Source organism: Hyperolius riggenbachi, chromosome 10 (assembly GCF_040937935.1).
Source record: "Hyperolius riggenbachi isolate aHypRig1 chromosome 10, aHypRig1.pri, whole genome shotgun sequence".
NCBI classification, from domain to species: Eukaryota; Metazoa; Chordata; class Amphibia; order Anura; family Hyperoliidae; genus Hyperolius; species Hyperolius riggenbachi.
In genome coordinates this window covers 36,283,175-36,308,997 of record NC_090655.1, presented here as the reverse complement: position 1 = coordinate 36,308,997, position 25,823 = coordinate 36,283,175, and the positions used below count along the sequence as shown (strand labels likewise).

Here is a 25,823-nt window from a genome sequence, read left to right as displayed (position 1 = left end):
TCTCAGTAAGAGAGAGGGAAATTGACATCTATTGTGCATTTGTTATTCTACCCAGGGCTGACAGTAACTGTGTGGGGCCATACGAAAATCGTTGGCGTTTACGCGCACGACTTTCCGTAATGTTCGTCACAGAAGGTGTACACAAAAGAGGCAAAAACAGAAAATGTGTACACAGGAGAGGCGCACACAGAAGGAGGCGTGCACAGTGGTAGTGCACACAGCGGAGGCACACACAGAGGAGGCGCACACACAAAGGCAGAATGGGCTCATTGTAGAGGAGCCAGTAGTGCTCATGTTTAACACAAGACCAGTATTTTTATAAATCCTGCTGTATGTAAATTAGGTACGTGTTTTAAGACCAATATTGCGTTAAACATAATCAACGAGATTAAACTGATTAGAGGGCGCTGCCTAAAAAATTGTGGTATACACTGATTTATAACACGGAATTGTTACTGTGCAATACTGTCCCCTGCTGCAACCTACTCGGGTGGGGTTAACCCCCATTCCCTACCATACAGGAGAAAATGGATATAAGAATATATTGAGAGGTGCGCTAGACATAACAAATTCCACTCTGTTTGGTTATACTTTAAAAATTTATTATGTTCTTATATGGTTAAAATATATCTAATTAAGAACCTTTAAACAACAATAAGTCACCTTATACTTCATACACACACCCACATATGCATACACACCTCCACACCAGGGCGTACTGGTTCCCTTTAAAAGGCATTACCTATAAAAATCAAAAAAGCAAAAAATATAAAAATATAAAAAAGATAAAAATATGTGTTGTAAATGAGTAATCTGTATTGCAAAAAACCTCAGGGAGGGAGTTTACGATACTTAGACAAGATTATTCCAATTACTTGAATTCCAATATTAGCATATGCGGGAGTTCTGGAAGCAGATCTTCAACTTAATCACAATATGGCTAAATCCCCGTTCCATGGGTACTATACATCTCCATGTGGATAGTCCCTGTGCAAAATCCGGAGCGACTAAAGGTACTTCAAGTATTTGTATAGCCACCTCACCTTCTGTGATGTTCCCCGGCGGGGTGGTTGCAACGTCCCAGCTCCAAACGGGGCAACTCCCGGGCTGGCCACTTCAGAGGGTAGGTTCCGGTAAGCATGCGTTGGAGTCAGCAGTGGCAAACCGTCTCTCGCCGCCGGCTCTCACTTCGGCATCAACTTCCGGTTCTCAACTCCTTAGTGATGACGTCACTTCCTCCAGTGCGTCTCACTCATGCTGCTTAGGCCACTTCCTTGCGTTCCACCTAGGCTGATGCTCCGTCTATACGTTCTCCTCAGGCAGACAGGCAGACAGGCAGAGGAAGTGTGCTGCCTAGTAGATAAGATGGGGCGCCCCTCCACTTCTACTGCAGTATGCTTTTGATTGACATGTTTCGACGGTAACGACCGTCTTCATCAGAATCTTTGGAGCTACTGAACCTGTTGCCATTTTATAGCAGCTGACATCCAAATCGCAGCTCCTCCCCTTCTTCTCCATTAAAGGAGAACTGTAGTGAGAGGGATATGGAGGCTGCCATATTTATTTCCTTTTAAGCAATACCAGTTGCCTGGCTATTCAGCTAATCCTCTGCCTCTAATACTTTCAGCCATAGGCCCTAAACAAGCATGCAGCAGATCAGGTGTTTCTGACAAATTTAGAAAGATATGACAAGATTAGCTGCATGCTTGTTTCTGGTGTGATTCAGACACTTCTTTAGGCAAATAGACCATCAGGGCTGCCAGGCAACTGGTATTGCTTAAAAGGAAATAAATATGGCATCCCTCTCACTACAGTTATCCTTTAACCAGCTGAGCGGTCTGGACGAGCTCAGCTCGTCCAACACCGCCAGCGGCTGCCGCTCAGGCCCTGCTGGGCCGATTTTAATGAAATAAAAAGCAGCACACGCAGCCGGCACTTTGCCAGCCGCGTGTGCTGCCTGATCGCCGCCGCTCTGCGGCGATTCGCCGCGAGCAGCGGCGAAAGAGGGTCCCCCCAGCCGCCTGAGCCCAGCGTAGCCGGAACAAAAAGTTCCGGCCAGCGCTAAGGGCTGGATCGGAGGCGGCTGACGTCAGGACGTCGGCTGACGTCGATGACGTCACTCCGCTCGTCGCTATGGCGACGATATAAGCAAAACAAGGAAGGCCGCTCATTGCGGCCTTCCTTGTTTATTCTGGGCGCCGGAGGCGATCGGAAGATCGCCTCCGGAGCGCCCTCTAGTGGGCTTTCATGCAGCCAACTTTCAGTTGGCTGCATGAAATAGTTTTTTTTTTATTTAAAAAAAACCCTCCCGCAGCCACCCTGGCGATTTAATCAGAACGCCAGGGTGGTTAAAGGGATATCTCCACTCGTAAACCTCACATTTTCCAAAACTTAAAGGACATATAAATTGATGTGTCCTGAGGTCTACTTATAAGATCTATGCCACCAAGGTGTATATACATTAAGAGTTCCTCGCGATGGGTCCGTCTATGCTACAGATATCTCATATCTTATCAATTAAAATAAGTATCATTACTAATCCCAAGATCCTCAAAAAAACCAGTCGCCCACAGGGAACCAGAATTCTCCCTCATACAGCACTCCACATCTACTTCATAAATCCAAACAACTCCAACTCCTCATTCAATCCCTTTGGCGCAAGGGTATCTAAATTAAAGATCCACCTACTTTCCTGCCTTGACATTTTGGCAAGATAATCACCACCCCTCACATTCTTACGTACCACCTCTAATCCAAAGTAAACCACCTCCCTTACACAACGATTGTGGTAGTTTTCAAAATGTTTGGAGAGTGGGTGTCCTTGCCACCCCTTTCCAATGTTGTTTAAGTGTTCGCCAATCCTACTCGATAGGGATCTCTTGGTACGTCCCACATATATCTTACCACAAGGGCATGTCAAGCAATAAATTACACCCTTAGTATCGCATGTGATGAGTTCCCTAATTTTAAAGGTCTCTTTACCCCCCCCCCCCCCCCCCCCTAACCTCAGTGATTTTCCTATAGCCTCTAGTAACCAGTACGCCCTGGTGTGGAGGTGTGTATGCATATGTGGGTGTGTGTATGAAGTATAAGGTGACTTATTGTTGTTTAAAGGTTTTTAATTAGATATGATATTTTAACCATATAAGAACATAATAAATTTTCAAAGTATAATCAAACAGAGTGGAATTTGTTATGTCTAGCGCACCTCTCAATATATTCTAATAATCTACGAGATTGTACAATGCTTGTGTTCATGTCAGGTTTACTTGCTGGTATTTACCTGCAATGAGCCCGATCTCACAATTTCGGTCTTCATATCCGCAGGTCATCATTGTCCCAACAGTGTCATTGACAATAGCCACAATGTCCAAGTCAAATTCCTTAAAAGAAATGTTGAAATAACTGTATACAAAAACATAACTCAGCCAACATACCACGTTGCACAACATTAGGGCTGGCACCCACTAGGGGTACTTTGTGGCATTCATAAAGTGCCTGTGATTTGCTAAATCGTGGAAGTGCCACGATTTCACACAGATTCCTGGAGTGATCACAATTTGGCTACTGTAGCCACTGATGCCATTGCTCCTGGATCATTCACAAAATGCTGCAAGCAGTGTTTTGTGATCACTCTGCAATCACAACGCTGCTAGTGCGACCACCCCAATAGAGATCCACTGACATAGCACTTTGCTGATCACAGCAATCGTCAAGCGATGCCAATCGTTCCTAGTGGGCCCTTACAAATTATGATGTTTCTTAGATCCTTGGTTACAAATTTGAGATGCACATACTGCACATACTAAGCCTCCGCGGAAGCGCATTTTCGTGTGAAACGGCCGTCAGGCAGCTGTGCCCTGCACCCACCACCCACTGACTGCCCACCGGGACCGGTATGTGCACTTCATGTTTCTTGTTGCACTAGACAGCACTTTGTTATGTCACTGGTTGCTATTTTTATTTAATAATTATTTGATGTATTGCATGTGCTTTGGACGTTGATCACACACACATTGGTAAAAATTTTCTTTAAAACAACAGGAAGCATCAAAAATGTGGAAATCTCTTACATTTCTCCTCTTGATGGCATCTCGTAACATGTCGACCACGTCCTCTCCTTCACAGTCAGTGGCCTTAAAACCTTTAGTCCATCCAACCAATGTTCCCTACAAATGCAAAGGGATAAGATAACAGAATGATATGCACAGTGTATGGTTATAATTATAAATTTATATAGTGCTAATAAAGGAAGGGAAGCAATGCCTGCCCCCCCCCCCCCCCCTCTCCAGTGTTCACACCCCTTTCACCATCTCCAGCTAATGACCCTTACGGATGGGGATGCATCTACTAGGTGTCATAAAACTAAAACTAGTTTCCTTTAAGCATCAAAACTGGCTTGTTTCAGGTTTGGTAACCCTTCTTCAGGCCTGTACATCTGAATGACACATCATCAGTAGACAAAAATTAAATAGAAAGGGTACATCTGGACAAAATTAAGCCAGGGAAGACCACCTCTGGTGGAAAACAACAACTGGATCAGATATGAAGCAACATAACCAGGCAGAGGATCCATCTATTACAAGTATGGCCACAACAACACATGGCTTAAAGAGGAACTCCAGTGAAAATAATGTAATAAAAAAGTGCTTCATTTTTACAATAATTATGTATAAATGATTTTGTCAGTGTTTGCCCATTGTAAAATATTTTAAATCCCTGATTTATATTCTGACATTTATCACATGGTAAAATGTTTACTGCTGGCAAGCGATGTAGCTGCTGCTTGCTGTTTTGGCAGTTGGAAACAGCTGTAAACAGCTACAGTGGTGTGAAAAACTATTTGCCCCCTTCCTGATTTCTTATTCTTTTGCATGTTTGTAACACTTAAATGTTTCTGCTCATCAAAAACCGTTAACTATTAGTCTAATATAACCTAATTGAACACAAAATGCAGTTTTAAATGATGATTTTTATTATTTAGTGAGAAAAAAAAACTCCAAATCTACATGGCCCTGTGTGAAAAAGTGATTGCCCCCCTTGTTAAAAAATAACTTAAAGGTGGTTTATTACACCTGAGTTCAATTTCTGTAGTCATCCCCAGGCCTGATTACTGCCACACCTGTTTCAATCAAGAAATCACTTAAATAGGAGCTATCTGACACAGAGAAGTAGACCAAAAGCACCTCAAAAGCTAGACATCATGCCAAGATCCAAATAAATTCAGGAACAAATGAGAACAAAAGTACTGTAATTGAAATCTATCAGTCTGGTAAAGGATATAAAGCCATTTCTAAAGCTTTGGGACTCCAGCGAACCACAGTGAGGGCTATTATCCACAAATGGCAAAAACATGGAACAGTGATGAACCTTCCCAGGAGTGGCTGGCTGACCAAAATTACCCCAAGAGCGCAGAGAAAACTCATCCGAGAGGCCACAAAAGACCCCAGGACAACATCTAAAGAACTGCAGGCCTCACTTGCCTCAATTAAGGTCAGTGTTCACGAATCCACCATAAGAAAGAGACTGGGCAAAAACGGCCTGCATGGCAGATATCCAAGGCGCAAACCACTTTTAGGCTGCTTACACACCAAGACGTTACAGGCGCACGTTAGTGCGCCTGTAACGCTCCCCCAACGCACAGCAATGTAACACAAGTGGGCTGTTCACACAGCCCACGTTGCGTTACTTATAACGCTGCACGTTCTCCGCAAAGTGCAGCATGCTACGGCTAGACTGTTTGCACATGCGCAGTGGGGGGCGGAGAGGAGGCGGGGAGAGCCAGCTACAGTAGCCGCGCACATGGCTACTTAATATTCACTGCACTGGCGGGCGCTGATTGGCCGGCGGGACCACGTGATGCGGAGTGTCTCGCTCCGCATCACGTGGTCCCGCTGGCCAATCAGCGCCACTCTGGGAGACATTATAGGAATCGAGCCGCCTAACGCGGCTCACTCTACCGTCGGCTCTTGCAGCACCATACGTTGTGTTAGGTGCACGTTATGCGACCTTAACGTGGCACCTAACGCAACGTCTTGGTGTGCAAGAAGCCTTAAGCAAAAAGAACATTAAGGCTCGTCTCAATTTTGCTAAAAAAAATCTCAATGATTCCTAGACTTTTGGGAAAATACCTTGTGGACGACGAGACAAAAGTTGAACTTTTTGGAAGGTGCGTGTCCCGTTACATCTGGTGTAGAAGTAACACAGCATTTCAGCAGAAGAACATCATACCAACAGTAAAATATGGTGGTGGTAGTGTGATGGTCTGGGGTTGTTTTGCTGCTTCAGGACCTGGAAGGCATGCTGTGATAGATGGAACCATGAATTCTACTGTCTGCCAAAAAATCCTGAAGGAGAATGTCCGGGCATCTGTTCGTCAACTCAAGCTGAAGCGATCTTGGGTGCTGCAGCAGGACAATGACCCAAAACACACCAGCAAATCCACCTCTGAATGGCTGAAGAAAAACAAAATGAAGACTTTGGAGTGGCCTAGTCAAATTCCTGACCTGAATCCTATCGAGATGTTGTGGCATGACCTTAAAAAGGCGGTTCATGCTAGAAAACCCTCAAATAAAGCTGAATTACAACAATTCTGCAAAGATGAGTGGGCCAAAATTCCTCCAGAGCACTGTAAAAGTCTCGTTGCAAGTTATCGCAAACGCTTGATTGCAGTTATTGCTGCTAAGGGTGGCCCAACCAGTTATTAGGTTCAGGGGGCAATTTCTTTTTCACACAGGGCCATGTAGGTTTTGAGGTTTTTTTCTCACTAAATAATAAAAAAACATCATTTAAAACTGCATTTTGTGTTCAATTATGTTATCTTTGACTAATAGTTAACGGTTTTTGATGAGCAGAAACATTTAAGTGTGACAAACATGCAAAAGAATAAGAAATCAGGTAGGGGGCAAATAGTTTTTCACACCACTGTATTTCCCACAATGCAAAAGGGTTCACAGACATGAAACTGCCAAGAGTACATACTCAGAATTTTTTTGTGGGAGGGGTTTCACCCTAATATCAGCCATACAGCGCCCCCTGATGGTCTGTTTGTGAAAACGAATAGATTTCTCATGTACAAGGGGGTATCAGCTACTGATTGGGATAAAGTTCAATTCTTGGTCGGAGTTTCTCTTTAAAAGACAGAACCTTTTTATTAGAGGGGGCAAGTAGTTGGGGGCCCCCCTCAGTTGTGGGTCCACTTCAGTTGCAAGGCCTGCTTCCCACATAGTTACACCCTTCTTACAGAGAGCATCAAGCCATTTATATCCCTAAGGCTTCGTTCACATCATGCGCGTATAATGTGCAACAAGCAAGAACGGCAGAAGCGCATAGACATCACTTCTACCTTTCTCACTACAATGCGCTATCGTATTGCTGCACGCCTTTCTCCGGAAGCACAGTGCTGCCCCATTCACTGTAGTGAATGGTATCAGCAGCACATAGCTTAAAGAAGTGAATGAGGCCTAACTATCCCACAGCAAGGTCACAATCTTGAGTCCCTATATCATTATAGGGCCAATTAATTTTTAGGGGAGCCATTTAACGTACTATTGTGTTTTTAGGGTGTGGAAGGAAATGCAACCTAGCAGAGTAAAATGATGCATAAACCCTTTAATGGGGCGTACGTATGTATGCGTTGCCGGTGAGTTGGGCGCTGGGCCGTATGACCGCCCTGCTGCTGCAAAACTCCCCGGCGGCGTTAAATACTATTCCCCCTCCGAGCTGTCGCAGCTCGAACGGAGATGTAATTTGGGATCCGGCAACCACCGGAGCCCTGAATTGCCCTTATGCCCCCGTGCAGCATTACATTGCTGCTAAGGGGCGTCTGGTTTCAGCACCCGACGGTGAGCTGAGTGCGGCGAAAGCACCTGCTTCGTTAATCAGCACTTTTATTAACAATTGTATCTCTGTGGTCTGTTTTGGTAAGAAAAAGAAATACTGTACTTTGTACAATGGTGCTCATCCAGCCAAACTTTAACTGCTTGCCGACCGCGTCGTGCCGATGGGCGTGGCCGCTTTGGCAGCCCCAGGACCGCCTAACGCCAATCGGCGTAAGGTCCTTAGGGGCTCGCAGTGCAGGAGATCGCGCGCAGGCTGCATGCGCATCTCCTGTTGGTGGGCGGAGCTGAGCTCCGTTTTCAGTCTATGAGCAGCGATCGCCGCTCGGGAGACTGTTAGACGGCGAAACTGCTGTCTAATTACATTCTACAGCGCTGCGATCTGCAGCAGCGCTGTACTGGGGACAGGCGTGTGACATGGCTGTCCCCCTGGGTTACTAGAGAGTGATCGGCTCTCATATATGACCGCCGATCACCATGATTGGCCGGCTGCGGGAAGGGAGGTAGGGAGGGAGGTTAAAAGAAATAATTAAAAAAAATGACTATATTTATTAAAAAAGAAATAAGAAAAATATTTCCCCCCCCCCCAAAAAATAAACACAGGGGGAGTGATCAGACCCCACCAACAGAGAGCTCTGTTGGTGGGGAGAAAAGGGGGAGCGGAATCACTTGTGTGTTGTGTTGTTCAGCCCTGCAGCTTAGCCTTAAAGAGAACCTGAACTGAAAATAAAAAGTCAAAATAACCATACACAGGTCATACTTACCTCCTGTGTAGTCTACTACTCAATCTTTCTCCTCTCCTGCGTCCCATTTGTCCACTGTGATCAATGGAATTCTCCATCCTCCATTTTAAAAATGGCCATTACCCCATAACAGCTTCCTGGTCAGCACACTGTTAAACTGTAATATCTCCCACTTGAGCCAAGGGGAAACATGGGCCTTGCCTTGCACATTCAGTTGTAACGGACAGCTGCTGATAAATAACTGACAGCAACTGGTATATTTCAATTCTGACAAAATATTGTCAGAACTGGAAGGGATCACTGTAAGAAGAAAATGGTGAGCCTCTGAGAGGAACTGACGGTGAGGTTAGTATGGAATATTCATTTGCAGCTACGTCATGTGTTTATTTTAAATAATTTTCCTAACTTCAGGTTCCCTTTAAAGCTGCAGTGGCCTATTTAAAAAAAAATGGCCTGGTCACTAGGGGGGGTTTAACACCGCTGTCCTCAAGAGGTTAAACTGATTACAAGAGTTTCCCAAACCACTCTCTCGCGGGTGGCATCATGTGACCCTGGGTGGCATCATGTCACACTGGGGCCAATCTGGTTTCCTGGCTCATGCATAGTAATCTTACCTTGTCAATTCGCTCTTGTTTACAAGGGAAAGAGAATGTGAAACCCAGTGGTAATGGGGCTCCTTTTATTCCCATGTAATCTAGAAACTCTGCAATGCATTCCACAATATGATCAAACAGCTGTAGAGTAAACAAAAGACACAATATTATCATGTTGGCACAAGATTAAAATACCATATTATAAACAATTTGCCACCAAAAGGGATTCAGATCCAACCTTGCTATCTGGTTTAGAGCCTTAACCTCCCTGGTTATGCACAATTTTTGTACTTTTTTAAAGTGTTTCTTTATATTGTAAGCATTTTTTGCAGACCGATTGCAAGTTGCAGTCTTGCAAGCTTTCCGCTACACATAGCTTTTTTTTTTGACACTTAGAATTTTTTATATTGGATCCAATACAGATGTTTGTATTGCAATGCAATGTCAAGTCGTGATGTCATGACGCTGCATACTCCCGACACCATGGGGCACACACAGCGTCATCACAGGCACACGCCAGGGGACATGTGATCGCCGAGGGACAGGAAGCAATGAGGGAGGAAGAACGGAGACTGCTGCCGGGGATCGCCGAGAAGATTTCGGTAATGCGCTTTGAGTGAAGCCACAAGGTGCCAGCGAGGGATCCCGCATGCCAGCGACGCCGCAGGTGAGTAAATGTAATTGTTGGATGAGCCTGACTCGTCCTTACCATTTCTAGCTAGTTTTTCTATGGATGAGTCGGCTGAGGCGGTCGTTGATAATCAGGCTCACAACTCCTGACCCCAACCTGCAAGCGATCTGCCAAGCAGGTCAACTCACCCCCAGTCACAGCTGATCCCACTGTTCACGCCGCTCCCAGGCCCGCCCCATGATGTCACGCACATGCCGCTCCATCCATCAACCCCTCTGACGAAAGGTTATTCCGAAACAACATGCGGTCAGAGTATATTTTTTCTATGGAGTCTCGGTTCTAACATACTGTTTATGTGCATGCCTTGCTATGTTACCCACTGCTTGTGTACATTGTATGCTTACTGCTATGCATGGTTCTGTGACGCTTTGCATTGACTCCATATAAGTACCTATGCTATTGTCACTTTCTTGATGTCTGCTGATGTGCCACTCATGTTTTGTTAACATTGGAGCATATTTTACTGCAACCTTTATTAGTCTCACTACAAACTTTAGCATTTACTCAATTTGCTGGTGTGCGAGTTATTTGTATACATTGGATGTAGGATTTACCACCTTATAGAGAGTAGCAGTTGTGAGCCTGCAGCTTGTGCTGTATAAGTACCTCTTCTCCGGTCCCTTGCATTATCTCCAGAGGAATGGCATAGATCTTGTTGTACATTCTAACGTAGCGCCTCCTCCCACTGTGGATCTTCACCAGTAACACTCTGAAGTTTGTTCCACCGAGATCCAAAGCCAGAAACTTTCCTTTCTCTGCAACACATTTTCATTTTTTAATGCCCAGACACAGTGACATGCTTATATTTGTAAAGTGCCTGTTTTTTGACGCAGGACTCAAAGTGTAAGGCCAAGTTTTACATGGGGCTAAAAGCAATCTATTGATTATGGAGCACCCAAACCTTTCAAGGACAGCTGCAGTGGCAGAGAGGTGTAATCAGTGTAAGGGAATAGTTTGTTAAGGATTACCACTATGCACTGTACATATAGAGGTGTTCATGAGCAGCATAGCACCAATGAAAAGCTAATGGATGAAGGAGGGCCGCTCTGGTCCAGGGGCCCTGGTGCGGTCACAACCTCTGCATCCCCTATTGCTATGCCACTAGTCTTGCCCAAGTACTCCATATGCTGGTTAAGTACTGGTTCAAGCCAGGATATGAACCTTGGACACTAGTACACCATCCAGCGTCTTTACACTATGGGTTAATGCATGTGTCAACCCAGTAACGCTTGTGGCACTAAGGGTTAACGGGCAGTAGTAACGGTAAAATTGCTGTGCACTGCCTGCATATGCCAACTTTACCGTTCTTTAGTGCATCAGGCCTAGAGACAGTAATGTACACATACTCACTCATTAGCCTGGGCCTCGTAAGGTTTTTCTCCTTCCGCTGGATCAACTAAGACAAATTACTAAGATATGTGAGAGTTCAGGATGGTGGCGGTTTTTTTTTTTCCCCTGGTTTAACTTGATGGACGGATGTCTTTTTTCAACCAAACTAACTATGTAACTATTACAATATACAGTATATATGGACACCAGTGGCGGATCCTAAAAACAGGTTTTTAACAGTTACATCCATTGTCTTCAATCTTTTTTGCTCACTCAGAACCATAAAGATGTGTTATCTTTGCCCACTACTACATAAAACGTCCTTATAACAACTATTATAGAGTACACTTTAAACAGAAGCACATATACAGCACATAACAGAGTTTTATCCATGACTAGCAGTGGAAATTTACCTGTCCCATCAGGTGTCCCATAAACATATGTTGGTAACATTTTCACTGTTGCTTTGTCATGGGTTTCCTTCTTAAGTCCGTATTTTAGCTCATTCGTCATTCTTTGCTTGACATCTGCGAGTTTCTCATCGCTCACTTGAAACAGCTCTAGAACCTCATCGATTTGCTTGCGTCTGCTTTGTAGTCTACAAGCCACTGCAGTAACCATGGCTGCACCTTTCCCAGAGCCACTTTCTGATAGGACAAAGCGCACATCGCAGTTGGGCACCAGCCTCCTCACCACCCTGTGTAATCGTTTGGCATATCTGGACAATAAAGTTATTGAAGGAGTAGGTTATAGAAATATCAGTTATAGACAGACAAACACATTCTAGTTGGAAATGTGAGAACTTCCCATGGAAATGTTTAACTTTTTAACATGGTCTTCACTTCAACAATATTGATACCTAAAGGTGGTACTATTCAACCAATATAATGCACCACTACATTTATTTAATCTTAAATAATGCATATTGCCTGGCTTTCCTTCTCGTCCTCTGCCCCCAATACTTTTTGTCATAGACCCTGAACAAGCCTGCAGATCAGATGTTCCTGACAAAAATATGACAACATTAGCTGCATGCTTATTTCAGGTGTGTGATTCAGTCTCACCAAAAAGATCAGCAGGACAGCCAGGCAACCGGTATTGTTTAAAAGGAAATAAATATGGCTGTCTCCATATCACACCCACTTCAAGTTTGCTTTAAAAAAAGATCATTAAACAATTGGATATAGTAAATATTCCACCATCTGGAAGATCATCTACAAGTGCAAAAAGATTTCAAACAACTAGAACAACAGAACATTTGTAAAGGTTGGTTCACTCTTGGCGATTCTTAAGCGATTTGCTGATTGCCGGCGTTCAACAAATCGCTGCTACAATGAATCCCTATGGATACATTCACACTGCAGCGGTTGCGATTTCGACCAATCGCAAACACGATGCATGCAGCGTTTCGGGGGCGATTACGCTCTGATTTCCATTCTATTGAACAGGAATCACAAAAGCATATGGCGGCAAATCGCAAGATTTTGGCGGCAAATCACAATCTCTGAGCCAAACGAGATAATGGGCTTGTGGCGCTCTAAGCGCTGAGTGTGAAATAGCCCTAAAACATTTTTTTACCATAGGACCCAAAACGCATAAGCTTGTCTCAGATCATTACGCAGTGATGTGTCGCAGGGCAAATAGTTATGTGATCATAAATGCCAGACTAAACAGATGGCTTTTCAGTTTTGATTTAATTGTGTCCAGGGTTGGAGCGGTCTTCATTGGGTGTGGCAAAGCATTCCAAAGAGTATGGACAACTGCCAACTTGCCCATGCCAGGGCATTCCAGGAAACTGAGACAAAGAAAAGAATTCAAATTCTGATGAATTGATGAAAAAAGTCTCAGAGAACTTGAGAATTTCAACGTGATCTGCAGATAGCCCTCGTCACCATTTACGTCGAAGTGTGCACTATTGCAAAAGGATCTGCACGAATTATGTCCGGGTTTCAGTTGGTCCAGTGGGAAACCCCGGCTGTCTAATAAGAACCTTACTTTAAATGGCCTCCTCACCTCCTAGGCCAAGACCAGGACTTCTGGAACAATGTGTTTTGGAAGACCGGGCAAAGATAAAAATATTTGCTCACAGTACAAAAAGACATGTTAGGCAAAAAAAAAAACCCAAACACCATTTCAACAATAGAATTTAATAACTGTAAACTGTTGTGGCAGTCAGATATAGTTTAGTTTGGGGCTGCTTTTCTGCATCAGAGCTTGGGCAGCTCACCATCAGACAATCCATTTTGATTTCTTTATAGTACTAGAGGGTGGTAGATGATACTGTGAGACTGTTTCCCACAAAATTGAAGCTCAACCAAATGTGGGCCTATCCAATAATGACTGTGAACATTTTAGTAACTCCAATAAGAAATGGAAGGACTTTTTTGGCTGCAATTATGTATCTGTAATATGAAATTTATTCTTGTTGATGTATGGCTGAAACATGATAAATGCATGAGTAAAATTGAAGCGTGAAAAAAGTTAGAAAATTACCTATGGAGAGGGAAGGCTCTGGATCCTATAGAAAATTCCCTGTCCCTTCTCGGTGTCCTGGTTCCAGCACTGTCAAGCCCATTGCATGCATTCCACCCAGGGCCGGATTACCGACCAGGCAACAAAAGCAGTCGCTTGGGGCCCCCCATTCAGAATCAAAGGGGCCCCATCGTCATCCTGTCAGCGGACGCTGGATGGTATAATGGTTAAAGGGACTCTGAGCAGTGCAGTAACTATGGAAAGATGCATATCATTTTAAAGCTCTCTTTCTCCTCTTTCCAATGATATATAAACCGCCACCCTATGCCTTTTAGTTTTCGAAATTTTCGCGGCCACAGCAATTTCGATTGCGAAAATAGCAAAAACTAAAAGGCGTAGGGTGGCAGTTTATCTATCATTGGAAAGAGGAGAAAGAGAGCTTCATGATGCTGCATGATATGCATCTTTCTATAGTTACATTGTATTTCACAGGACGACTTTTCTCCAAAGTCAGCAGCTCGATTCAGCACAATGCAATGAAATATAAGGAACCCAGGGGGATATAATTACAAACATCATGCTGGTAGGTGTGAGGATGTAATTAATTAGTTGTGGGTATGCTTAAAGGCATACCCACAGGCACTGCTCGGAGTCCCTTTAAGGGCTCTGCCTCTGACACAGGAGACCAGGGTTCAAATCTCGTCTCTGCCTGTTCAGTAAGCTAGCACCTATTCAGTAGGAGATCTTGGGCAAGTCTCTCTAACACTGCTACTGCCTAAAGGGCGCGTCCTAGTGGCTGCAGCTCTGTTGCTTTGAGTCCGCCAGGAGAAAAGCGAGATATAAATGTTATTTGTCTTGTCTTGTCTTGTCAAATGATGCCGTGCGCTGCTGATTGTCTTCAGAGCCAGGCTCTCCTCCTAGGTCCCCCTCCTGCTACTGTGCGCTCTGCCGCTGCCACGCCTCCCTCCCTTCCCACAGAGAACCACAGCTGCAGCAAGAATGATAGCAGCAGATGGCAAACGCTCACTCACCTATCCATGACCCAAGCAATAGAGATCCCGTCATCTGAAACCCATCTGTCTCTTCTACAGTGCAGCCGCTCGCTCTGAACTTCCTAATTCTCAGATCAGACAGGAAGTAGGAAGTAGTAATAGTAGTAACAGAGCGGCAGCACTCTAGAGGAGACAGATGGGCTCCGGATGACGGGACCTCTATTGCTTGGATCGCAATAGGTGAATGTGAGTCATCTGGTGCTGTCATTCTCCCCCGCTGCGGCTGCCTTCTCTGCTGGACTATCGTATTCACTGGGATCTAGTTTGGGAGGAAATCGGTTGTTCGGGTGGTTATGTAATTCTGTCTGGGGAACGGCTTCCGGTTTGGCAGTGTCCAGAGCTTTCTGCTATTGCCAGGCTGGAGATGCAGGGGGAAAGTGCTGCTGCTGTGAGATCTAGCACCCTCTTCACAGGGGTGCCCCAGCCCCTGAGTGCAAATGTCCCAGACATTTATCTCTCACTCTGCATTTTGCCGCTGCTATTCCCTACATTGTGCACCCACAGAGGAAAGCGGGCTGTTGCCCATAGCAACCAGTAGCTCGGCTACCCCGGTGTGTGCGGCATGTTGCTGTACAGCTGCATCTTCTGATTCTATTATGACATGATGGGGGGGCCCAAATCAGTTACTTTGCTTAGGGCCCCATTTAGCCTTAATCCGGCTCGGATTCCACCAATTGGTCAATGAAGCCTTCGAGAGCACTCATGTCCCTGAGTTCTCCTAAGGACAAGCTCGCACAGTATGGAGCTGCCCGTCTTCTGGACACAACGCTTTTCAAGGGCTCTCAGAGGTGGCATATTTACATGGAGGACAATGATGGAAAGAGGACACCAAGAGGGGACAGGGAAGGCTCTATAGGATCCAGAGCCTTCCCTTTCCTTACGCAAGTATTTGACTTTTTCATTTTCCTCACGACAGATTTGCTTAAACACACTGTCACACGCCCCCTAGTGGCCTGACCGCACAATGCCTTCCAATCGGTTCCAGCACACAGACCATCCAATCTCGTGGACGCAATCAATGAGCTGAAACCGCTGGAATTTTGGCAGCAGACAGACCAGAGGGAGGAGTGCGATCTGTTAAACACAAATGATTAGGCTGCCACCATCTCTGTTGAACTGGGACAGAGAAGCCCACTGACTGACTCTAAGACCTGCAGGAAGACTGTTAAAACACAACCTGTTCTGACTAATAACAATTCTCATTAGCGATCTTCAGAGGCTAGGATTCGGTTTGTGTTGCTGAATAGTAGGTGTAGCTGAGCAAGCAGGGAGGCTGGGCGATGAACTCTGGCTGGCCTGTTGAACCTTGGCCATGTTCAGTTCATTCTGTCGTTGGTGCTCCCGTTCTGTAGCAACAGCTTGGCTCTCCTCATGCCGGTTAGATTTGCTTAGTCATTGCAGTGATCAGAATGACATTTTTTCTTCTCCTGAAGTATGTTTGTTGACCAGTGAAGCCATGTTTGTTTAAATGAACTTGATCAAAAGAAGTAAATGGTACTAGGAGAAGAAACACAGAGAGAACGGGAGCCCAAATTGTGCAGTATGTCACAGATGAATGGGTAGGTATAGGTGTTCAAAAAAAGGAATACTCACAAAAGGTGGGTTGCACACGGGGCAACCGACCACTCAAAGCAGGTGGAGTGTCTTATACCTGACTCCACTCAGGTATGCCAGCAATCCTGGAGACGGTCGCTCTCTTGTTGAAAAACCTCATGCACTCTAAAACTGTGAGGTGGTGTGGGTTCCACCTCAGGTTAGGTGTATGGGACTCATTCACAGGTAACTGTGAGGAGGTTAATTACCTGGCCAGAGTTGTGACAGGTACGTGTGAGCTGTCTTCTGGGCTCCATGCATTCTAAAGTAGGCTAGGCCACATGGTATCCTTTTCAAAGAGCATGTTCACACTTGGTTGTCACTGCCCATGAAGGAACTTCTTTTGATCAAGGAAGGGGTAAAGAAGGTAAAGGTACCTTGGATTTTCTTGGTGATCTTCGGGGGCTTTTGGAGCTGGGACAGAACATGGGCGTTATTACTAAGAGTATGTCAGAATTTTTATGCCCATTACATCCCGTTGTCCCTGTTTTTCATCATCTCCCGAAGATACACAAGCCGGGCGCTCCCCCCCCGGGGCCGACCTATTGTGGCAGGCATCGGCTCCGTGGGCGAGCGCCTGGGTGAGTGGGTGGATTCTCATCTGCAGCCCCTAGTTCTGAGGTTGCCAGGCTATTTGCAGGATACTCGACATGTTTTGTCCAGTTTTGCAGATTTTGTGTGGGAGGAACATTTTCATTGGGTGACTTTGGATGTTGCCTCTTTGTATTCTTCCATCCCACACAGACTCGCGTTGAAGGCTCTAGATTTTTACCTTGATAAATATTCGACCTTTGATGCTTCCCTGCAATCTTACCATATGAGGGCCGTGGAGTACCTCCTCACACACAATTATTTTATGTTTGACTCGGGGTTCTACCTCCAGAGATGCGGAGCTTCTATGGGGGCCAAATTTTCCCCCTCCCAAGCCAACTTATTTATGGATTGGTGGGAGGAGCTCCGCATCTTTGGGGATGAGAACCCCTTTGCCTCCCATATCGTTTGGTATGGCAGGTTTATAGACGATTTGCTTTTGGTGTGTGTGTGTGGGGGGGGGGGGGGTTCCTCCCGGCCTTCTAGAGGATTTTCTGGTTTATGTCAACAGTAATGAACTAAACTTGACATTTACCATGAGTCACCACAACACACATATAGACTACCTGGACTTGACTTTGACTGGGGACACTTCACTTCATCGAGTTTCCACCAAAACCTATCGTAAGCCTACAGCAGGCAATTCCATACTCCTTGCAAGTTCCTGTCACCCAAGACACGCCATCAATGCTATCCCCACAGGGGAATTTACTCGGGCAGCTCGCAACTGCTCTAACCCTGTAGAATTGGAACAGGAATGCATTTTGGTCGAAGGTAGACTAAGACGAAGAGGCTACACAAAAAAACAGTTAACTTGGGGACGACTAAGAGGTACCAGGAAACCACAAAGTGAACTTTTACAAACTAGAGGCCAAAGTGGGGACCGAGACGACAGGGTGACGTTTGTTACGGAGTACAGCCTTGAGTATAGCAAAATCACGAGTATTGTGAGAAAATATCTCCCAGTGCTGCACTCCGATTCCAAATTTAAATCCATCTTAAAGAAGGGGTGCCGCTTCTCTGCCAGAAGGGCAAGTACCCTTGGGTCTATTCTTTCTCCTAGTTGCTTCCAGTCCACCCCCCTGTCTCGCCCCCCTACCTGGCTTGCAACAGTGGGATCATATCCTTGTGGGTTCACAACTTGTCATTATTGCCATTGCCATAAAAAGGGATCGTCCATTGTCTCCTTTGCCACTGGTAGCAGTCTCCCCATCAAACAGTATGTGAATTGCGACACTAAGTACGTCATTTATGTTATTTCTTGTACCTTGTGTCACTTACAATATGTGGGGTGTACCACCCGCAATTTGAGAGCCCGCATTGCTGAACATTATTGTGGTACGAATTGGAACACCTTCAAAAAGTCGGTGGTTTCCAAACATTTTCAAAATGTCCACAAGGGTGATCTTTCCTCCTTTGTTTTCCAAGGGGTGGAGCAGGTGGTGAGTCCCAAGAGAGGTGGTGACACTTACAAATTGCTTTTGAGGCGAGAGGCATATGGGATCCACAAGATGGACACCCGTATTCCAAAGGGTCTTAACACACGTTGGGATCTGAGTTTAGTCTATGATTACTAAATTTGCTTTCTCCCCTTCTTCACCCCTCATGGGACCCAGGTTTTCTCTCCCCTCTTATCTTTAGTATGTTGTGAGTAATTTGAGGCACTAATGTTCCTTCCAGCGGTGATTTTTTACATAAATGACTTTTTAATCTATTTGATAATCTCAATATCTTCTTATGTATTCATGCATAATGTATTTTTGTAATGTCTCCTTTAAGGTAAGGGCTGGTTGAGGTATGGGGTGGAGCATGTCCTTCTCCCACCTACATAAAGCCCTCCCCTTGCAGGTTCACCTTTAACTATGACTAAGGGCAGATTGTAAGCCCGACACGCGTCAGTTGAACCTTGTGGTTTTATTGCTATTGCCATGTGGAATTTTTGAATAAAGAATATCAGCGTTTTTCTACCAGTACCTGGTCTGCGGATCCTTCTGTGTATACTTGTGGACTGGCTTGGCTTTCCTGATCCTGCCCCTACCGGTTTGAACTGCGGGGGTTGAGCGTTTTGAACTTTTCAATTGCTCAGTTTTGAATAGGCCCCCTACTGTGGGTTTTCCTGACTATCCCTGTGTATGCTGTCATTCACAGGTAACTGTGAGGAGGTTAATTACCTGGCCAGAGTTGTGACAGGTACGTGTGAACTGTCTTCTGGGCTCCATGCATTCTAAAGTAGGCTAGGCCACATGGTATCCTTTTCAAAGGGCATGTTCACACTTGGGTGTCACTGCCCATGAAGGAACTTCTTTTGATTAAGTTCATTTAAACAAACATGCCTTCACTGGTCAACAAACATACTTCAGGAGAAGAAAAAATGTAATTCTGATCGCTGCAATGACTGCACAAATCTAACCGGGAAGCAATCAGAAAATCGACTGTGCGAATTTTCCCGATTCACCTGCGTTTCGCACGGCTGTTCCATGACACACAACGATGAGGAGACAGCCCAATTAATTGGTTAGCAGTACCAGCCAAGAGCTCCAAGGAACACAGCCCGGCAATGGACCGTACATAAAGCTTATATTTGCTGAGGTTTACTGCATACGTTGGACTGAGCAATACAACCAAGTGAGAAATAACAGCTACAATTACTCAAATGTATGCAATTTTTCTGCTATATACACAGTGAAGCCCTCAGATTTTTCTTTTTACCTTCAAAATACTGAATACATGATATGTTACTCACTGTGGATGAGTTCTATAAACTGTACCATCCATTCCAACAGTTGTCCTCATTCTGTCTAACTTCTTGTTCTCCCGAAGTCGGGTCAGTATGGCAGCCAGGGCAGCCGCACACAGATTGGCTGATCGGAAGGAGACTATGGTAGCAACATGCTGTACGGCAATACAGTCATCTTCTGATGGCTCTAGGCCAAGGTCCAGTAATACCTGCTGGGTGTTATATAAACCCTCATTGTATCTGTAAAAGGAAGTTGTAGATTATGCATCACTATGCTAAACATTGTTTTATTACTACAATTACATATGAAATGGGAAGTCAATTATCATTACAGTAGAAAGAAAACCAAGCAACACCGAGAGGAAACCCACACAAACATGGGGAATGCATGCAAACTCCATGCAGACACTAGGCTGAATCTTTAATCCTGCAAGGCGAGGAGAGTGGTAGCCTTATACCACGCCTACCACAATTTTTTTCTGTTTCCTGTGACCACCAGAGAGACAAATGTTACCCACTATAAGGCACAGTTGGATGATAAAAACAGTAAACCATCAGTTCTAGAAGCAACTGATGCAGAAAACACGTTTTTATGCGTAACTAAAAACCCGCACCAGGGAAAAAATCAGGCTCTCGGAAACGCCTTATCCTTAACCCTGCCCCCTGCACAAAAGATGTACCCGACACCTAACCTTTAAACCTCCCATACAGTCTGTCTGCTAGGACTCTCTGCAGCTTCCTAGAACACTGTGGCCAGTAGCCCTGGTGATCCCTAATGTAGAATGGACGGTGGCTCAGACAGCAGTTCTCCATGTGCCAGTGATGTCACAACATGTTTCGGCATTCCAAGCTTTCCTCAGGTACCTGTCAAGCATTTACATATGTAATTCTAGCAAGTGCAATTTTTAATGCAGGTACCTTCTAACCATAATAATACACTATTCGAACACTCTTCAGTTCTTTTCTGGTTACGCTTTCCAAGCTACCTCACACCTGGGTTGGAGGAGCTACACATAGAGTGTCTGATCATCCCCAAGTGCCTACTTCATCAGCGCAGGGTTTTTTCTACATTTCCACTCTGATGCAGAAACACACCTGCTGGTATCAGCCAAGCCTGCATCTTTATCCAATATCTCCGCACCAATGCCTCTAGACATATAGTGCATCTGAGGAACAATGCTGTCTGGCAGGAAACCACTAGCAATAGCAAATGCTAAGCATTTACAACTGTGATTTTGTTCAACTTTCACCAAGTGATTTTTCCTGATGATTTTTGTAACGGTTGGGTGTCGTAGCTCAGATGTCTGATTATGTGGTGATCTGCAGAATCACCAATAATACAGACGCTATACCCGATTATGTGTGATCTGCAGAATCACCAATAATACTAGTATAGCAGACAAAGAGCAGGGTGTGTAGTGATTTGGTGCAACCGTAACTTTAATGGTACAATGAGACCTCACCAGAGGGGCCGGTGAGGTAATGATAGTACACTGACCGTGCACTAACGTACAACCTCCAGCAAGCTGGAGGAACAATACTGAAGAGGCTGAACTTAGGCCTAGCAGAACTGCTTCACCAGCGGAGCTGGTGAAGTTAACTCCTCACCAGTGGCGAGGGCCCACTGGTGAGTAGAATGGTCAGGCAGGCAAGGTTCGGCAACAGAGAGGTAAGTATCAGTACAGGATCGTGAGACAAGAGAGTAATCGGTAATCAGGCAGAGGTTCAGCAACAGGAAGGTACGTATCGGTGCAGAATCGTGAGACAAGAGAGTAATCGGTATTCAGGCAGAGGTTCAGCAACAGGTAAGCAGATAAGCGAAAGTACAGGATCGGAAAGCATGATCAGAGTCAGGGTATCGCAAAGAGCCATACACAGGAGATCAATACAGTAGCAATAACCTAGTCTGGGTGTGAAATCCTTAGCATCAACACCAGGGAACTAGTCTAAACAAATAACAATCACAAGATAGCAATATCCTAGTCTTGGTGTGAAATCCGTAGCATCAACACCAGGGAACTAGCCTAAGGTCTAAGCGCTAACACGCAAGTATTCATGACAACAGACAAAGCTTGAATGAAGCCCGGAGGCTTAAGAAGCAGAGGAGACCCCACTGGCACGCCCCCTACCAGCAGCCAATCCTGGGCGCCGTGGGGCTCCTCTGACGTCAGCCAACCAGCAGGTCAGCTGACGCCTCTCCTCCCTGAAAAAAGGTCCTGTCTGTGCGCGCGCCCGCGCAAGACAGCGACCCTGTGAGCGGGAGAAAGCCCCGTCCTCGGCGTGCTACATGCCGAGAAGACTGGCAGGGGCACAGAGACGGCTACGGAGGCGGAAGCGTTCGCCATAGCCGACGTCCCCCAGACCACCTCCGCCGGAGGTACGAGCAATGCCCTGGAGGCAGCTGCAGCGACGGTGCCGCTCACCGCAGCTGCCATTACAATTTTAAAGGAATTTGAGATTTGGCAACATTCCTTCATTTGAAATCATGCCGAAAATGCTACATAGGGTTCAATTGTCCTAGAGCTTTGCCAATCACAGCAATCAGCAAGTACACTGAAAGCACTGCTAGTGGGCCCCAGCCCCCAGAAATTGTTTTTCCAGGTTGAGTCTGCACAGTTAAATGATGTATATGTAACAACTAAAGCCAGTAGTTGGCCGAAGTAAAAGATGGCTGGGCATTTCTCAAAATAGCCAATTTAGTTGTAACATCACTGGACAAAGTCCAACATTGGCCAGCCAAAGTACAAAATGGCTTTAGTGTCATTTCACTATTTGCCTGGTGTCGTGTCATGTTCTTGTACATGACAGAATCTGGAGAGGTGGGAAGGTTAGGGTTAGGCAGAGGAGAGGGGGAGGTTAGAGGTAGGCACAAAAGAGAGGCATAGGAGATGGAAGGTTAGTTTTGGGCAGAGGAGAGTGGAGATTAGTTAGGCACAGGCCTGCAGCTCATTCGCAAGAAAACTTTTTTTGTCACCTCACCAGCCAAGATCACATCTGATCTTGGTCACTTCCCATATTGGCCAGCCAATTTGGGAACTGGCCAAAGTTCTGGATTTGACCATAACATATACATTGGCACCACACTTTAGACTAAAGATGTAAATAATTCATGTACTTACTTCTCCATGGAAGCCACATGACTTGTCTCTATTTTGCCTTTGGTACGAAGAGCGGTTGAGATCTTCCCACCGAAAAGAAGGCCTCTCTTAGCCATCTTCAATAGAATTAGTCTGACCAGTTCTCCCATGTACAAACCACTAATCATCTTCTCGAATCTGCCAATCCAACAGAAAACAACTGATCAGAACTTACACCACTCCATACATTTTTAATGACACTAAATTCGCTGGCAGTGAAAAGGATCCTTTTAGATTAGTAAAAGTTTTCAAGGAACCTGGAAGACATTTATTTTATTAAAATTTTACAGTTTTCATGGTTTACAAGAATTACAAGCAGAGTGGAAAATGTTATAGGTTACCTACTTAAAGAGATATTCACCTAAGAAAAGGAAATGCTCTGGGTCCTATAGAGCCCTCTTGGTCTCCTCACGGTTCCCATGTTCAACCACACGCTCCACTGTTAGCACTCTACGACCCATGGGGTCTGGATCTGACACATACTGAACATGTGCAGTAGTTATGCGCAGGCACAGTATGCGCCAGATGACTTGGACGCACAGGCAGATGCAGAAGAGGCGACCCACCAGCAGGTCGCTGATGATTACGGCCGACGCGGGACACTGAGGAGGCTGGTGAGTCCGACAATAACGTCACCTGATTCAATTGCATTTAACCCTAGGCAGGGTGTTAAAAAAAAATTTGCCTGGGCGATCTTATCTCCCAGCACGTTTTTTACATCCTATCTTATTGCATTTTTTATGCTGTGGGGAAGCATTGCTTTCCGTCAGACATGAGCGTTAGCTTAGTTTTTAAAAAGCAGGTCTAGACACGCTAACGTATGTCTTCAGTCTCTGCCTCCGGGAGTCTCCCTCACTAAGGAGACCTCTGGAGCTTCCTATTGGTCTGCCCCCACAGTGCCAAACTTCCCCCACAGCTGTGCCAGGCACCCCCAGCCCTGAGAAACTCAACTCACAGTGCCGCTGAAAATCTGCCGTGACTCCCATTGTTGTAAGTGACCATGAGCACCGGCAAAGCATCTTTAAAGTTCCCCCTGGGGCTCTCCAGTGGTCCACAGTCTGAACCAATGAGAAAGATACTTTTCCGGGGCTCATATTCATTTATGGCAATGGGAGTTGCGGCGAGGGGCAGCAGATGTTCGGCGATGATGCGGGGACAAGCACCGATGGAGTGCAGGAATCAGCGGGCAAGCAAGTGGTAGGAAGGACCCTTCAATTTAAAATTTAAAGAGGAAAAAGAAAGAAGAAGGGAGAAAGAAATAAAAGAAGGAGAAAGAAGAAAGATGGAAAAGAAGAAAGACGTGGCAAATAATAAAATAAAAAAAAAAACACAAAAATGAAGATTTTTTTTTTTATCCTAATAAAGACTATGGACCAATGAGAATCAGAATGATTGTAATTGGGCCACCTAGTGGACAAATGGGGAGCCCCAGCGGGACATTCTAAGATGCTTTTGCTGGGGCTCAAAGTACACAGGAGAGGATGGTGGCGGTGGTCACGGCGGGTCCCACGGGCAGCGACAAACGCTGTTAAGTACTGGGAGCCTCCTGGCTCTCACAACGGGGGCGAGCGCATCTCCCAGGAGAATGAGGCAGCAGTGCCGTAAGGCTGAAGGACAGCACCACAGCGCTAAACCGTGCTTCCCATCGCGTGGTATATGGGAGCATCGCTCAGGCTTTCGCTTCAAGTGAAACCGGCAATAGGTTTTGTTGGTAAACCTTGTGCGGTGGCCAAATGATAAGTAGCTCGCCCGTGCAAGTTATTTATCACCTTAATTAGCACCGTGCCCATAATGTTCTAACTTGCTTCAGAATGTATTTGGAGGTATTAACAAATAAACCACTTACAGTTGTTTTCCAGGGTGGAGAGATCCTAAATCCATTTCTTTATCAAACTCAGTTCTAATATCCTCCAAAGATCCGTCATCTCCAAATGCTCCCCATTCCGTGTTAATGCACATCCTGCCCTCATCACCTTCAACAAGGTCAATGTTACTTAGGTTCTCCATGTAGCAAGCATTGGTACCACTTCCTGCACAAAACAGAGGAGACAGTTAATATTTGTATGTATGCAACATCAGTCTATCTATCTATTGTATCTATCCTCCGACCCCTAAAAATTATCTTTTTCATGCTTAAACACTTACAAAGAAAATTTAATGTTTTACTGTGTCTGCTCAATAGCAGTCTATTAAGTGTCCCAGGGCTAAAATATATGAGCTATTGACCTTTTTTTATCTATCCCCTGTACTTAGAGGTTTTTCTCTGCAGGAAAACGTTTTACGGCTGTAATTCCTTATCAGTGAGGGTTACATGATAATCCGACAAGGTTCCGACAAGAGAGAAACTGTCACTTGCATGCCTGAAGGTTATCAGGCATGCAAAAGGTTATCAGGCAGAAAAGGAAAAAAATAAATAAACATAGCCTAGTTATTAATATGTTTGGCACTGTACATACACATGTGTATCTCATCAGGTCCCATATCACTTCATCCGGTACACTTAACCACTTAAAAGGACCACAGGCTTTCTGTTGGTGGCCTCTGATCGCTCCCACAATGTTTGTTTATTTTTTTTATATATTTATGTATTTTTATTAATAAATTTACCTATTCCCTCCCCTCCCTCCCCAAGCCAGCCAATGACAGACATCCGCCGTCATAGGCATCAGCCTATGAGAGCCGATGGCTCTTATACCTCCCCAGGGGACAGCCGAGTGACACGGCTGTCCCCAGTACAGTGCTGCTGTAGATCGTACAGTGTAAATAGATGGCAGTTTCGCAGTCTAACAGTCTCCCAGCCAGGGCCGGCCCGCCCATGAGGCGGGGTGAAACTTTTGCCTCAGGCGCCACTTCTGGGGGGGCGGCACCCGCCCGTCCGTGGGTGTGGGGGGCCGCCAGAGATTTCTTTAAAGCTTGCCTCAGGCAGCAAAAAGTCTAAGGCCGGGCCTGCTCCCAGCGGAGCTCTGTCAATCAAGCGGAGATGCGCGATCCCCTGCAAAACCCCGCCCCAGGACTTCACGCCAATTGGCATTTGGCGGTCCTGGGGC

At 45.4% G+C, this 25,823-nt stretch overlaps 1 protein-coding gene across 2 annotated transcripts in view; it reads right to left on the bottom strand.

Moving 5' to 3' along the window:
- Positions 1–25,823, bottom strand: part of LOC137536357 (hexokinase HKDC1-like) — a 108,325-nt gene that overhangs the window by 41,078 nt on the left and 41,424 nt on the right. For both annotated transcript variants that reach the window (XM_068258538.1, XM_068258539.1), the window contains exons 7-14: positions 24,623–24,806; positions 22,759–22,914; positions 19,646–19,879; positions 11,608–11,912; positions 10,472–10,620; positions 9,196–9,315; positions 4,074–4,169; positions 3,284–3,383 (exon numbers count right to left, since the gene is read on the bottom strand). In XM_068258538.1, coding sequence (XP_068114639.1) covers positions 3,284–3,383; positions 4,074–4,169; positions 9,196–9,315; positions 10,472–10,620; positions 11,608–11,912; positions 19,646–19,879; positions 22,759–22,914; positions 24,623–24,806 — 1,344 coding nt within the window. The remainder of the gene's footprint in view (positions 1–3,283; positions 3,384–4,073; positions 4,170–9,195; positions 9,316–10,471; positions 10,621–11,607; positions 11,913–19,645; positions 19,880–22,758; positions 22,915–24,622; positions 24,807–25,823) is intronic.